General features: G+C 47.1%; 1 protein-coding gene across 15 annotated transcripts in view; it reads left to right on the forward strand.

The window, feature by feature from the left end:
* Window positions 1–15584, forward strand: part of LOC144823590 (uncharacterized) — a 739799-nt gene that overhangs the window by 356109 nt on the left and 368106 nt on the right. For 13 of the 15 annotated variants that reach the window (XM_078682228.1, XM_078682261.1, XM_078682304.1 and 10 more), the window contains 2 exons: window positions 4418–4483; window positions 5643–5690. In XM_078682228.1, coding sequence (XP_078538354.1) covers window positions 4418–4483; window positions 5643–5690 — 114 coding nt within the window. The remainder of the gene's footprint in view (window positions 1–4417; window positions 4484–5642; window positions 5691–15584) is intronic. The other 2 variants (XM_078682237.1, XM_078682336.1) reach the window with 1 other exon arrangement.

Genomic DNA, 15584 nt, shown 5'->3' on the forward strand with positions numbered 1-15584 from the left:
CGAAAAGTTGCACAAATACAGGTTTGCCCTAGGGGCTTCACAAACCATATACTAAGTAAGTGGTATAAGGACCACTACAGAAATAGTGAATATGACTAGGGCCTAGGGAATCGCTGGGGCTACACTACACAACCAAAGGTTAGGAAGGAGGAGACCCATGGGAGACGCCTGCAGTGTCTAAACACAGGCGCGGATTTCCTTTGACTTATAATGGAGAACGAAGAAGTTACAAAGTTACTGTTTTAGGGCATTTCCGGGTGGACTACAACAAATCCCCTTTAGACTAGGACACTTCAAGAGTCAAGACCCACGGGAGCACCGGAGTACTCGTGTTACCTCACCCAGGGAAACCGGGTGCATAGGTGCCTTTTGATGTCGGGTTTCGTCGATGCTTTCAATGGAGATCTGCAAAGAAGTGCTGCAGGCGGCCAGAGGAAGAGTGTCTGGGTGGATCCAAGGGTGGATCGAAGAACTGAAGAACCTGTAAGCAAAGGGGACAGAGTCTGGGTCACTAGCCAGTGACCAGGAAGGAACCAGGCGATGTCGCGATGATCTCAGGTGAAGTGGTGAAGCTTGTCTCTGCAGCCACGAGGACCAGGAGGCGTCGGCGACAACCAGGAGCTGGATTCGAGCTGTCCCAAAAGGGTTTAGTTGACTGCAGTGTTGGTATCCGGACTGGACCCAACAAGCGTTGGCAAACGCAATCCACGCAGGAAGTGAAGATGGGCTTCGGGTCAGACCAGCAAGGTCTGGGGAGCTTCTCCTTTGCAGGGAAGCTGGAGCAAGCCTTGAGCAACCAGGAAAGCAAGTTGGTTTCAAAGGTTTGTCTTCAGGGGGCTCATTAGCCAGCGGGCTAGCAACCGGGAAGACGTGTCGAGCTGAAATGCAAGAGCGGGCCCCACACGGCACTCGTGGAGTGAGTGGGGCTGAGCTTCGCTGCAAATGGTGCTCGGGTCTGGGGCTTCTCGTACCCCAATGCACAACTGCAAGGGTACCTTGGTAGTCGAGCTGTTAGCAAAATGCAGGATATCCAGGGAGTCCGGTCCCACTTCTCTCGTGTCCGCCACGGGTCTCAGCTTTGTTGTGGATGTGGGTCGGAGTCAGAGAAGTCTGGAAGTCCAGTTCCTGTGTCACTGAGTCTTCGGGATACGTCGGGAGCATTGACAAAGCAGACCGGCAAGTTACTGATGGTGCCTGTTTGCACAGGGTGGTCACTCCTTGACCACAAGGAAGATGTCTTCAGTCTTCTAGTCGAAATAGAACATCGAAGGTCCAAGAGTTTGTATCAGAGTTTCTTTCCAGGATAACTAAAGTCCTGGGGACAAGGCTCCTATCTTTATACTAATCTTAGCGGCTGGATTACCTGCTAGGTCCCTCCTATGGGTGGACCTGGGAAGGGGGTGGTTCCCTTTGCCAGTTTCGCGCCAGAGCGGGGCTGGAGTGCCCCAGCAACTGGTTTGACCGGGCTATGCATGGAGCACCTTGTGTGCCCCAGGCAGTGTCTCTTTTTGCAGCCCTCCCTGCCCCAATACACTAAAAGCCTGGCTGGGGAGGTGCTAGTACCCCACAAGGCAGGAAACTTATTGTCCAGGCCTCCCCTGCCGGAGTTTTGTCCAGCAGCAGGAGGTCAGTCTCTGGCAGCAGCATCCATTTTGTGATGCTGAGGCTCTGTTTAACTTTAACCGGGTAAAGCAGTAACCAACATGTCTACTCCCTCTAGAAGGGTGGAATGCTACACCCGCCGCCAGAATTGGCGGGGGGGGGGGGTTAGTATTCCAAAGTGTTTGACACCTTACACGACATGTTTTGATAAAGCCAAACCAAAGTTACCATTAACCGCGAGGGTTATAATGCACTTAAGAGAATATGGTATGGCTATATCATAGAATAGCTATAAGGAGATGGTTCCGAATGCTGCAGAGGGGCTCAGCTCATGCCAGAGCACCCTCTCACATAAAACCAAGCACTCTGCCTCTAGGATTGTCGAGGCCTACCGTAGGAGTGACTTATAGGTGCATATGTGTCTATATATAAGGTAGATATAGGTATACTATATCTAAGTAAGGGGTGATTACACTACCTTACCCAAGCTGAGTGATCAGCCTGTGGTGTCAGTTTGTATGGCCAGCCAGGGGTGGCATAATACATGCTGCAGCCCCTGGTAGGCCTTGGATGCACCTATGCCTGGGTACCTATGGTACACTATACAGGGGCTCACAGAGGTGACCCAATTCCCAATCAGGTATGTACCTAAAGTACATAGTGTCCATTTTATAGAGAGCAGATAGCCTGGGGACTTGAATAGCAGGACCCCAGGCCAACTAAGTCGAAAACTAGCAAAAAAAATAGGCAAAATGTTGGGGTAATCATATAGTCAGATATCCACCTTCCTACAACAATCACAAGCACACATAATATTTTTTTCTTTAACATTTTGGTTTTGATTTGGTTGAAGAGGTTAGTATAATCAGTACGTTAATATATATTTGTCAAACACTGAGGAATACTCTGTGTGGCACTGTGTTGCTCATGGTTATCTTGCTAAGAGAGAGCTACAGACACACTCTGTTCATTATCTATGAAAGACCAGGCCTGGATCCACGGTTAGATTCTTAATCTTCTGCACCATCTTGGTTTTGTGGATGCACACATTTCAGAGCTTATTCAGGCTAAAGTCTTATGCATTGACTGGGCACATAGTATGAACTGTTTCGGACCATTCTTTTCACACTAGTCACCTCTCTGCTCTTTGGTTTAGGCAGCCCTTATCTATTCTTTATAAGTCCTGATCTTTCAGTCCAGCCCACCCCTCAGACACGAAGTACTGTCTGTCCAAGTTCTTTTTCAATTTCCTGTATGCGACCTTTTAAACACATGTACTTCTTTATATGTATTTCGTATCTGTCATTGATTAAAGATTGTTGGATACGTATTTGCTGTTCCATAAACCCAGTTTCAAGCTATTTTGCCACAGTGAACCCTGAGCCTAGCATATTTACGAGCACTCATTATAGGGAATGAGTTAATAGTGATGGTCATACCATGAATTTTCAAATTAGATTGGGGATTCATTTAAAATGAGTGACAGTACCACAAATTCCAGGTATTAACACAGTCATAGCTCGGAATGGGAAGTTCCATGCAGAAAGAGAATTCCCACAAGTTTTGCTGACATTTCAAAGTCCGAACTTTCCATGTAAAAATGTACAAGACATGAGTGATTTCAGTTTGAGTATCCTAAATGGGCCACCCGGTGAATTACATAATAATATATCGAAAAACCCTTATCATCAAACATTCTACAATGCCAACTGATGATGATTGTTAGAGATGCAGGAGTGTGCAAATGGAACTTTTTTTTCTTTGAACTTGATGGATTTGGTAAGGGTGTTGACATGAGCGCCAGAACTATACTATGATTTCTGCTTGACCTAAACAAGATAATAAAAATGAATTTTCAGAAACAATGTGGAATTAGCATGAACTGTTGTTGGTGATAAAATGATTATCTTCCTTAGTATGTAATGCTGTATTATTGGTTAACAAATGCAGTATAATACCCTTACAGCATGTCCAACACTGCTTTTATATGGGTCTGGCCTTGTGGACATAAGGACACCACTGCACTTGATTTGGTCATAGAGACTAAAATTGCACCTGAGAAAACTTTCAATAATTACCATAGTTTGTCTTTCACGGAGAACTCTTTCTGACTATCTCTTTTATCATTAGAGTTGGCATCCAACTATAGTGGATGGGGATAAGGCCATGAATGGCATAGTAAGCAGTTACTTCTCTAATATGTATACTGTTTTTATACTAAAGTTCAGTGTAGATTAAGTGATTAGGTGGCTCAGAGAGGATTTCTTAAAAACTGAGTTAAATTGCATGGCTGTTCACCTTGGTACATATTGGCACTCTAAAGGCCATTCACTGTCATTCATGCATATTTTCATCCCCCTAACTCCCCTTGACTCTTAACTCCTTTACCTCTATATACCATACTTCTCCCCCTTCACCTAACCCCCGATTTACCACTTTTGCGCTTTAACCCCAGTTGGTATATAATAGTATTGTATACTTTTTCTAGATTGTCATGAACTTTCCATGACATCTGCTATTTTCATAAACTATTGTATACAAAGACAAGTCTTTGAGTTCTAATACAATTATCAATGTTTCATCAGTGGAATTAAGTCTTTGCAATGGTATTGACATACCTCCATTTCTTAAAATTATTGTTTGGCCTTCACTCATGTCTCTCTCACCAATGAAAAAGAGGTCAAGGGCCTCAGACAACCAGTATTCATCACAGATCAAATCTGATGGATTTGTGAAAGTAAAGTGGATATAAAGAGCACACCTAATTGAGTCTTGTTGTAAATGTTAGGGGTATTTCTTTTTTTGTTTCCTCCAGCCACCATCTCCTTATACTGCCATCCAGAGGCCAGATCAAGAAACCGAGGAAACATCAATTAAACAGGTTAGCATATTCAGCCTGTTGAAATGCATTTGTGCAAATCTTAAAGTTATCATGTTGGGCACTCTGGTACTAATGCGTATCACACAAAGAGAGAGGTAGATTCACATTTTGACCATCATCCTACACAGAAAAGGACCTGGTTCCCTTGGTTCCTTTGTTACATTCCTCATTGTATGGACCTTCTAGGCTTTGCTGATGCACACAATTCAGAGCACAGAGACCTTTGCTTTGTGTATTAGCTTTGGTACACAATAAAAACTGTCCCTGACTATTCCCTTTGTCTTATCTATTTACATCACACTGCTGTGGTGTGGTCAGTCTTTATCCACTGTTTCAATACTGCTCCCACAGTGCAGTCCAATCCTGAGATATAAAGTTCCATCTGTCAGATGTAATTTTTCGTCTTTTTCTACATGTGGCCTTTCAGATACATTGTCATCCTCTGAGCTGCTGTTCTATGATTTGTGGATATGTATTTGCTGTTCCATAAAGTCAGTTTCAGGTATTTTGTCGCAGAAAAACCGGAGACTTCCATATTCACAGGCCCTCATTATGTGGAATGAGTTAATATTGGTGTTCAGTGCTCATACTTACACCTTCCGACCCATTTGGAGAGTCAAAAAAATAAGTAACAGTACCATGAATTAGTAATAGTATTCCCACACATTGTATTTAAGGTATTAACACAATTTGTAGCTTATACTGGGGTGCACAAAACAGAAATAGTGTTTCCACAGGTTTTTATGACATTTGCATGAGTAGTGTTTCAACCTAAAAATGTACAAGGCAGGAGTATATTCTACTGGAACATTTTAAGGTGACTACATGAACGATCAAAGTGTGTAATGATTACTGTTTGGACAAAAAATAATAAGGCAAATCCATTAAAAAAAAGTGGAATTATCACAAGCTTTTGTTGTTGATAAAATAATTAGATTTTACACGTTGCAATGCTGTATTACTTTGTCATAAATTCAGTCTTAGCCCCTTACATCACACTTAACACTGCTTTTACGTGGATCTGGCCTTATCTAAATAAAGGTGTCACTGCAGTCATGTGTTTTATAGAGACTATGATTGCACTTGTGAAAACTCTACATTAATTTTCATAGTTTGTCATTCAGAACAATTCTTTCTGACAGTTTTCTGTTGCCTTTAGAGTCTGCCTCCTAGCGCAGTGGATGGTGTAAAGGGCACAAAAGACGCAGTAAGTAGTTTTATTCTCAGATATATACTGCTCTTATAATAACATTCTAAAACGTTTCCCAGTTCTTTGAAACTAAATTGCATCAGCTTAAACTTCCTAAAAGTACAATTATTGTATAGAATTGTTCATATTGTTAAGTATCTCCAGTTAAAAAGCGACTCAATGTAATTCATGCTCATTTTCTTCCTCTTCGCATCCTAAAAGACGCTGACTACTTTAGCTCTTAATTCCAAATCTCTCAATCTCTACCTTTTCACTTGTCTATTTTATCATCGCATCCTTTTCTAGAAAGATTTATATACTGTAGTATACAAGAAAGTGATGGATAGAACGTTTGAACTAATTTCAGCTATTGTTAATTGCCCCAGTATTGGACTTTCATAGATTTCCATGCTTTGTATCATTCCCCGTCGTCGGAATGGGAGCCTCAGTAATAGAAAAATACCATAGCAGTAGGTACAAAATTGAAAGACAGGCCTAGGCCTCATCTCATTTTGTAGCCTATCCGCCTCTTTTTGTAAAAGAGACAAAAAAAATTGCAACAACCAATCAGAGTAGCCTCACCCAATAGAACCCTCCTGAGAGAGCCTCAGAGCCTCACATTTTCTACCGCACGTTGTGCTAAGGGATTCTCCTCTGAGCTCTGCTCAGATTTCTCTTCAGTTTTGGAATTGTCTTCTTTTTTCTACTCTAATATGTCTGATAAAGACAAGAAGGGATTATTCAGAGCTTGTGCTACCTGTTCTAAGAAGAGGTTTTACATTGAGGACAAGCATAAAGACTGTATCTACTGCTTGTACCTGGATCACAAGGCCACAGATTGTAAGATCTGCAGGACTTTCTCTACAAAGACCTTGAGAGACAGGGAAGGCCACTTGTTAACCTGGTTGCAGAAAATGAAGTCTCGTAAGGAGGTTATATCATCCGACAGTGAGGATTCTTCCTCAGTTTCGTCCTCCAGGAGATCCAAGAAAAGGGGTAGATCCTCCCCTTCAACATCTTCTGAGCCCCCTGTTAAGGCCCTGCAAGTGACCTCTGATAGGTCTGAGAGGCCTACTCCCAAACAATCTCCTCACCGAGGTGTAAAGGAGAGGCTGAGACGGACTGAGGAGACGCAGTCATCAAAGAAGGTATAGAAAACTCATTCTATAGCTTCTCCACCATCTGATAAGGAGAAGGTATTAAAAAAAACCTGCTACTGTCCTTCAGGAAGGAAGATCGGAAAAGAAATTTCGTCCATTGACGACGAAAATATCTGGTACGTCAACGACAACTTCCAAAAGTACAAAGTTCTGCGTAGGGTTATCACAATATTCAGAAATAGCACGGCGCTCAACAGATAGTGGATATAAGGTAATTTTTGTAGCTAGTAGTTGTTGGTGCTGCTTGATCAGAGATAACCCTGTTCTCTGGAAGGGGGAGAGGAGCTCTGCCTTCTGTATGTCTGTATGCAAGGTCAAGCGCACACAACCCAAGTATGATCAACAGTTGGTTGTGTATCTTTTGATGGAAGGATAAGATCAGACTTCACTTTAGTTGTTTCTTTCCTTGTTTATTATATCCATTGACAGTGTTTGTTTATACATGAAAACCAGCCGACACGTGTTTCGTCAAAAAACGGGGTAGACCCGTGACTCTTCAGGGCGTCGGACCGGTGATAATTCCAACCCGGTACTAGTCGGGTGTCAAATAATATACGTGGACGTGAAGGGAGTACTTCCTTTGTGTCCGGTGGATCTATGAAGTTAAGATTGTGCCGCCGTCGGGTATGTGGTCGGTAACACAAGGGCAAGCAAATCCGCTTGGCCCATCATTTCCGCTTGTTGTTAAGCCGATTTGGAGTGGAGTCGTCTGTCTGTTCTTCGGAACTTCCAAAATTACCTTGGGTTCTGTTACAGCACCGTCGACCGCTCCATCGAAGGGGACCGTCAGTGGCAGCTTCGTCGACGGCGGCTGCAGTGATATCTTCGTCATCGTTTGAGGTTCCCTTCTCGTCGACGATGATGCTTAATTCTTCAACGTCGACGATGATGACATCGAAGATAGCGTCAATGGCTACAACGTCGACGATGATGACGTCGACGACGACAGCGGTGATGATCATGACGACGACGTCGACGACAACAGCGGTGATGATCATGACGTCGACGATCAGTCCACCGTCGACGAGGTCCATCTCTCCGTAGATGGTCCCATCGGTGGTCCCGTCGACCACCATCTCTCCGACGACGTTGTCAACGATTCAAAAGGTCCACATTTCTATAAAAAGACAGCAGATCACCCCAGAGATGACCTCGCCTCGCAGAGTAACACCCTTACCTCCAACTTTGCTTTTCGAGGAGGAATCAGATGATGCGGATGGCCCTTATGGGGATGCTTATAGCCCATCCCAACTTCAAGTGAAGTACCATGATTCAGACTCTGAGGACTACTATACGGAGGAACGCCAGTTTGTTCAGCAAGAGAGGCCTCAACAACAATGAGACATGGTGGCAATGCCTTCTTCTCTCATAACTGACTTGCAGATGATGCTACAGGACTACAAAAGAAGGTTTCCGTCTCAAGCTTCGGACCAGCAAGCGCAGCTTCTTCCTCCTTCCATTCCTGTTACTCCTCCAGTTCCAGTAACACCTCATGTTTCCCGAGCTTCGGAGCCAGATCCAAAAGAGAGCCATCGGGAGGTGTGAGAAGTTGGCTTGATGTATGATGTCTCCAATTCTGGGGGCACCTTAAATCAGTCCAAACAATCCCTTATGGTGGTGGTTGTAAGTCAACCTTAAAGACAAGCTATCCTAGAGGTAGCATGGACTAAGCAGCCTAAAGGCTTAACTCAAGAGGACATGTGAAGCCAGCTGTTTTACCATATGCAATCCTGTAATATCAAATGAAAGGACACCACACAAGTTATATATTATAAAAATATATGTATTTATTCTCAGAATAATCCCCTGTACTCTTTATGAGTATAGAAGCACAAGCGTTTAAACAAAAGCACGGTATAACATATAAAAGTTGCACAATTATGGATGAGGCCGGTGGCCACTCAAACCATATATAAAAAAAAGTGGTATAAGTATCACTAATCGATCAGTGGTAAGGCCTAGGGCGTTGGGAATCGCTGGGACTACACTGGACTAACAGCAGTTAGGACGGGAGTAGCCCGCCGGATTCGGGTGCAGCGCTAAAAGCACACGCATGCACCAATGCAAAGTCAATGGTGCGTAAAAGTTATCGAGTTACAGTTTTAAGAGTCTTCCGACTGGACTAGAAGGACAAAACTTTAGACTTAGACACTAGAGGTATAAACCACTACAGGAGCACCGGCGTTCAAGAGTTACCTCACCCACAGGAAGCGGGTGCACAGGTGCAAAGATGTGTCCGGTTTCGTCACGAAGATCTATGGTGCCTGGAGATGAAGATGCTGCAGGCGTCCAGAAGAGAAGTGTCCGGTGTGATCCAAGGGTGGATTGAAGATGTAGAGTACCTGAAAGCAGAGGGGACAGAGTCTGGGTCACTAGCCAGTGACCAGGAAGGAACCAGGAAGGGACCAGGCAATGTCGGGCGCAATCAGGTGGTTGTCGTGAAGCTTGTCTCCACTACCACGTGGTCTCTGGGGCACAGAGGATGTCTTGGAGTGAATCACGAGCTGTCCCACAAAGGCTCTCGCTGTCGGCGGTGTCGGCTTCAAGATCGGAGTCAATAGACCTTGGCAAATGCAACCCACGCAGGATTCGAAGATCGCTTCTTACTCGGACCAGCAAGGTCTGAGCGGGTGCTCCTTTTCAGGGGAGCGAGGGCCAGTCTGGAGCAACCAGACTAGCAGAGCAAATTCAAAGGTTTGTCAGTACTGGGGCCACTAGCCAACGGGCAAGCGACCGGACCAACGCGTCGAGCAGGAAAATGCAAAAGGGCCCCACGCAGCATTCGATGAGTGTGGAGGGGTGAGCTTCGGTGCAAAAGCTGCTCGGGGGTGGAGCTTCTTAGACTCCAATGCACAGCTTCGAGGGAGCCTCGGATGCTGCACGGTCAGCGCTTTGTAGTTTTTCCAAGATGGCCGGCCCCACGCTTCAGGTCGCCTCCACGGGTCTCAGCTTTGCAGGGACTGTGGATCGGGCTGTTAGAAGACAGGCACGCTGGGTCTTGTCGATCTCTGTCGCTCGAGTTCCAGCGGGAACTGCAACAAAGCAAACGCCGAGGTGCTGGATGTTGCCTGTTTGCACAGGGTGGTCACTCCTTGACCACAAGGGAGATTCTGCAGTCTTCCACGTCGAGTGGGATGTCGAAGGGTCCAGAGTTTCGTGTCATAAGTTTCAGTTGATCGCTTGATGGTGCCTGCTTGCACAGGGTGGTCACTCCTTGACCACAAGGGAGATTCTTCAGTCTTCTATCTTCAGGTAGAACGGCGAAGGTCCAGAGTTTCGTTTCAAGTTTCAGTCAGGATAAATCTAAAGTCTTGGGACTCAGCTCCTACCTTTATTCCAAATCAAGGGGCTGGATTACCTGCTAGGTGCCTCCTATGGGTGGGACCCAGGAGGGGGGTGGTTACACCCCTTTCCCTTTGTCCAGTTTCGCGCCAGAGCTGGGGCTGGAGTGCCCCAGAACCGGTTTGACTGGATTTTGCCTGGGACACCTTGTGCGCCCCAGGTAGTGTCTAGTTTCTTTCAGCCCTCCCTGCTCCAATCCACTATCTCCTGTCTGGGGTGGTGTAGCACCTCCCTGTCACAGGAAACCCTTTGTCCAGGCCTCCCCTGCCAAGTTTCGGTCAGCAGCAGGAGGTCAGACTTGTGTCGGGGCAGCAGCATCCATTTTGTGATGCTGAGGCTCTGGTTAGGATTAACCGCGTTTTAAGTAAAGTAACATGTCTTCTCCCTCTAGAAGGGTGGAATCTACCCCCGTCGCCAGAACTGGCGAGGGGGTAGTATTCCAAAGTGTATGACACCAAACACGACATGTTTTGATAAAGCCAAACCAAAGTTAACATTAACCGCGAGGATTATAATGCACTTAAGAGTATATGGTATGGCAGTATCACTGGAACAGCAGTAAGGAAATGGTTCCGACCACTGCAGACAGGCTCAGCTCATGCTAGAGCACCATCTCACATAAAACCAAGCACTCTGCCTCCGGGATTGTAAAGGCCTGCCATAGGAGTGACTTATAGGTGTATATGTGTCCAGATATAGGTTTAGACATAGGTATACTATATCTAAGCAAGGGGTGAGTACACCGCCTTGCCCCAGCTGTGTGAACAGCCAGTTGTGTCGATTTAAGAACCAGCCAGGGGTGGCAAAAGATATGCTGCAGCCCCTGGTAGGCCTTGGATGCACCTATGCCCTGGCACCTATAGTGCACGGTACAGGGGCTGACAAGGTATCCAGTACCAAATTGGTGATGTACCTATAGTACATGTCTGTGAATTTAGAGAGAGAACAGCAGGCTGTGGGTCTGATTAGCAGGCCCACAGCCATATTAAGTCGAAAACCAGTGAAGCAAAAAGCAAAAATTGGGGTGACCATAGGATAGCAGACCCTACTCTCCTACACAACCCCCCCCAAACGCAGGGACATTAAACATAACCTTGACCAGATAAGTCTTCATGTTCTAAGAGGAAGTACCTGGAGAGACCATCTGCATTACCATGGTCAGTTCCTGGTCTGTGCTCCACTGTAAAGTCCATCCCCTGTAGGGAAATGGACCACCTGAGTAGTTTGGGGTTTTCACCCTTCATCGGATTGAGCCACAAGAGGGGCTTATGGTCTGTCTGAATTAGGAAGTGAGTACCAAACAAGTATGGCCTCAACTTCTTCAGGGCCCAAACCACAGCAAAGGCCTCCCTCTCAATGGCTGACCAACGTTTCTCCCTGGGGGTCAGCCTTCTGCTAATGAAAGCAATGGGCTGGTCTTGATCATCTACATTAAGTTGTGAAAGCACAGCTCCCACCCCCAACTCAGAAGCATCTGTCTGAACAATGAACTGTTTGGAGTAGTCAGGACTCTTAAGGATTGGTGCAGAGCACATGGCCTTCTTCAGGTCATCAAATGCCCTTTGACAGCTAACTGTCCACTGAACCTTTTTGGGCATCTTCTTGGATGTCAGATCATTCAATGGTGTCATAATGGACCCATAGTTCTTTACAAATTTCCTGTAATACCCAGCCAGGCCCAAGAAGGCTCTGACTTGTGTCTGGGTAGTTGGAGGAGCCCAGTCCTGTATGGCCTGGATTTTGCTCTCCAATGGTTGAACTTGGCCTCCACCTACTAGGTGGCCTAAGTACACAACCTTGCTCTGTCCTATCTGGCACTTGGTAGCCTTGATAGTCAGGCCTGCTTTTTGCAGGGCCTCCAGAACCTTCTTCAGGTGGATCAGGTGATCCTCCCAGGTAGAGCTAAAGACAGCAATATCATCTAGATATGCTGCACAAAAGTCATCCAACCCAGAAAGGACTTGATTCACCAACCTTTGGAAGGTGGCAGGTGCATTCTTCAAACCAAAGGGCATCACCACAAACTGATAATGTCCACTGGGGGTAGAGAATGCTGTTTTGGCTTTAGACTCCTCAGCTAACCTGATTTGCCAATAGCCAGCTGTCAAATCAAATGTGCTCAGGTATTTGGCAGAAGCCAATTTATCAATGCGGCCATCTGCCCTTGGAATGGGATGAGCATCTGTCCTAGTGACAGAAGTGAGACCTCTATAGTCCACACAAAATCTCATTTCTCTCTTTCCATCTTTGGTATGAGGTTTTGGCACAAGGACTACTGGGCTGGCCCAGGGGCTCTCTGATGGCTCAATCACTCCAAGTTCTAACATTTTCTGCACCTCAGCCTTTATACAATCCCTGACATGGTCAGGTTGCCTGTAGATCTTGTTCTTCACAGGCAGACTGTCACCAGTGTCCACCACATGGGTGCACCAGTTAGTTTGACTGGGTGTGAGAGAAAACATATGTCTATGGGCCTGCAACACCTGTCTGCAGTCCCTCTGTTGCTGGTCAGAGAGGCTGCCTGCCAAGGCTACTCTATCAGCTGAGCCATCATCAGGGTTTTGGGATAACAAGTCTGGGAGAGGGTCACTCTCTTCCTTCTGTTCCCCATATGTAGCCATGAGTAAACCCATGTCTGCCCTGTGCACATATGGTTTCAATCTGTTTACATGGAGCACCCTGTGGGGGCTCCTAGGGGTGCCAAGGTCCACCAAGTAGGTGACCTCTCCCTTTTTCTCAAGTATGGTGTGGGGTCCAGACCATTTGTCTTGGAGGGCTGCTGGGGCCACTGGCTCCAACACCCACACCTTCTGTCCAGGCTGGTACTCAGTCAGGACAGCCTTTTGGTCATGCCAAGCTTTCTGTAATTCTTGGCTGACCTCCAGGTTTTTGGATGCTTTCTCCATGTACTCAGCCATCCTGGAGCGGAGACCAAGTACATAGTCCACAATATCAAGTTTAGGCTTTTTGAGAGGTAACTCCCATCCTTCCTTCACAATACACAATGGACCCCTCACAGGGTGGCCAAACAAAAGTTCAAAAGGGCTGTAGCCAACCCCCTTCTGTGGGACCTCTCTGTAAGCAAAGAGTAAGCAGGGTAAAAGGATATCCCATCTACGCCTGAGCTTTTCTGGTAATCCTTTTATCATTCCCTTTAGGGTCTTGTTGAATCTCTCCACAAGCCCATTGCACTGAGGATGACAGGGTGTGGTGAACTTATAGTTCACTCCACACTCTGTCCACATTGATTTTAAGTATCCAGACATGAAGTTGGTACCTCTGTCTGAAACTACCTCCTTTGGAAAGCCCACTCTGGAGAAAACTCCAAGTAAGGCCCTTGCCACAACAGGAGCTGTTGTGGTCCTCAGGGGAATTGCCTCTGGGTACCTGGTGGCATGATCCACTACCACCAGGATAAATCTGTGCCCAGATGCTGTTTGGGGATCCATTGGTCCAACAATGTCAATCCCAACTCTCTCAAAGGGCACCCCCACCACAGGTAGAGGTATAAGGGGGGCCTTTGTGGTGCCACCTGATTTGCCAATGGCTTGGCAAGTGTCACAGGAGCGACAAAACTCCTTGGTATCTTCTGACATGTGAGGCCAGTGAAAGTGAGGGACAAGCCTGCCCCAAGTCTTGTTCTGGCCTAAGTGTCCTGCTAGGGGAATATCATGGGCCAAGGTTAGAAGGAAGCCCCTAAATTGCAGAGGTATAACCAACCTCCTGGTTGCACCAGGCTTGGGGTCTCTAGCCACTGAATAAAGGAGCCCATCATCCCAATACACTCTATGGGTACCTTGAGCATTCTCAGCAGCCTCAGCAGCAGCTTGCTGTTTGAGGGGTTCAAGAGAAGGGCAAGTTAATTGAGCCTGCCCCAGATCTGCCCTTGAGGGTCCCCCTGCCCCAAGAAACTCAACCTGATTAGGTTCAAGCTCTTCTGGGGCAGTCTCCTCTTGGATCTCAGAATCAGCCTCCTGTGAGGTCTGATCCTCAACCTGGGGCGAGTGGGAAGGCACTGCCTTGACCCTCTTGCTCTTTCTCTTGGGTTGTGGTTGGTCTATAGTTTCAAGATCCACCACAGGTTCAGGTAGGCACTTCTTGGCCTGGGACCTGGTTACAGCAAGGACATGTGCTGAAATCCCTAGCATCTCTGCATGAGTCCTGTACTCCACTTCTGACCATAAGGATTCCTCAATATCATTGCCCAAAAGACAGTCAACTGGGAGGTCTGCACTAACAACAACTTTCTTGGGGCCAGTTACCCCTCCCCAGGAGAATTCAACAACAGCCACACTATGTGTAGTAGTGGCATTGCTAGCATTGGTCACTAGGTAGTTCTCACCTAGTATCATCTGATCAGGGTCCACAAAGTTAGGTGTCACCATAGTGACACTGGCACAAGTGTCCCTGTAGGCCTGAGCCAGTTTCTCATTAATCAAAGGCGTCTGCCTGTACTTGCCCAAAGTATTAGGACTTATAGTAGAGGACATAGCTATGTCCCCATCACAGATCAGAACTGCCTGAGTAGGGACTCTGACTAGGCCAGATTCCATCTCAGTTCCCAGGGTTAACCCTACTATCCCCTTGGGTTGTGCACTACCACTGCTAACTGTATCTGAAAGAGACACGTTAGTATTAGATTCCTTACCTTAGAATATCCCCAGGCGTCAGACTGGATCCGGACATTTTTGCGTAGCAGTACCCTTGCGCGTCGGTAGGCGTCGTCTGCGGCTCCGCGTCCGTCGTCAGCGTCGTGGGCGCCGTGATGAGGTCGTCGGAGTACTTAGACGCCGCCTCCGCGTGCTGACGTCAGTTCTTCTTTTTTCCGCGCCAGCAAGCGCAGATCTGGAAAAAGCAGTTACCCTAGTCTTTTTTGACTAACTTTTTTGATCCTTTTGATTGCTTTTCGAAGTCTCTCGACTCCGAACGGTGCCGTAGGGATGCCCGACTTCAAGCACTGTGACGATTGCGACCGTCTGATGTCGGTCACGGATCCTCACCGCGTCTGTTTGTCATGTTTGGGCGTCGACCACGACGACAAGGCCTGCTCTGACTGCTGGGCCCTTTCCTCGAAGGCCAGGCGGGAGCGGTCCCGTAGGCGCCTCGAGCTCCGGCAGTCGGCCCCGCGCCGTGAGAGGTCCCGATCCCATGGGAGGTCGAGGGACAGGTCGCGGGCTCGGAGCCACCACAGCTCCGAGGGTAGGCCGCACTCCTCGGGGTCGAAGTCGTCGTCAGGTAAGAGGCACAAGAAGTCCAAGTGGCGTCATCGCTCCTCGGACTCCCCCCGACGTTCGCACGATGCGGCCGGGGGTTCGGGTGACACCACCCACGCGGCTCCGTCGGAGTCGCGGGCGCCGCGTGCAGCTCCACACCCTCCGGTCCCTGGGCTGAACGCGACGCCGGAGGAGAT

This window comes from Lissotriton helveticus, chromosome 1_1 (assembly GCF_964261635.1).
Source record: "Lissotriton helveticus chromosome 1_1, aLisHel1.1, whole genome shotgun sequence".
NCBI classification, from domain to species: Eukaryota; Metazoa; Chordata; class Amphibia; order Caudata; family Salamandridae; genus Lissotriton; species Lissotriton helveticus.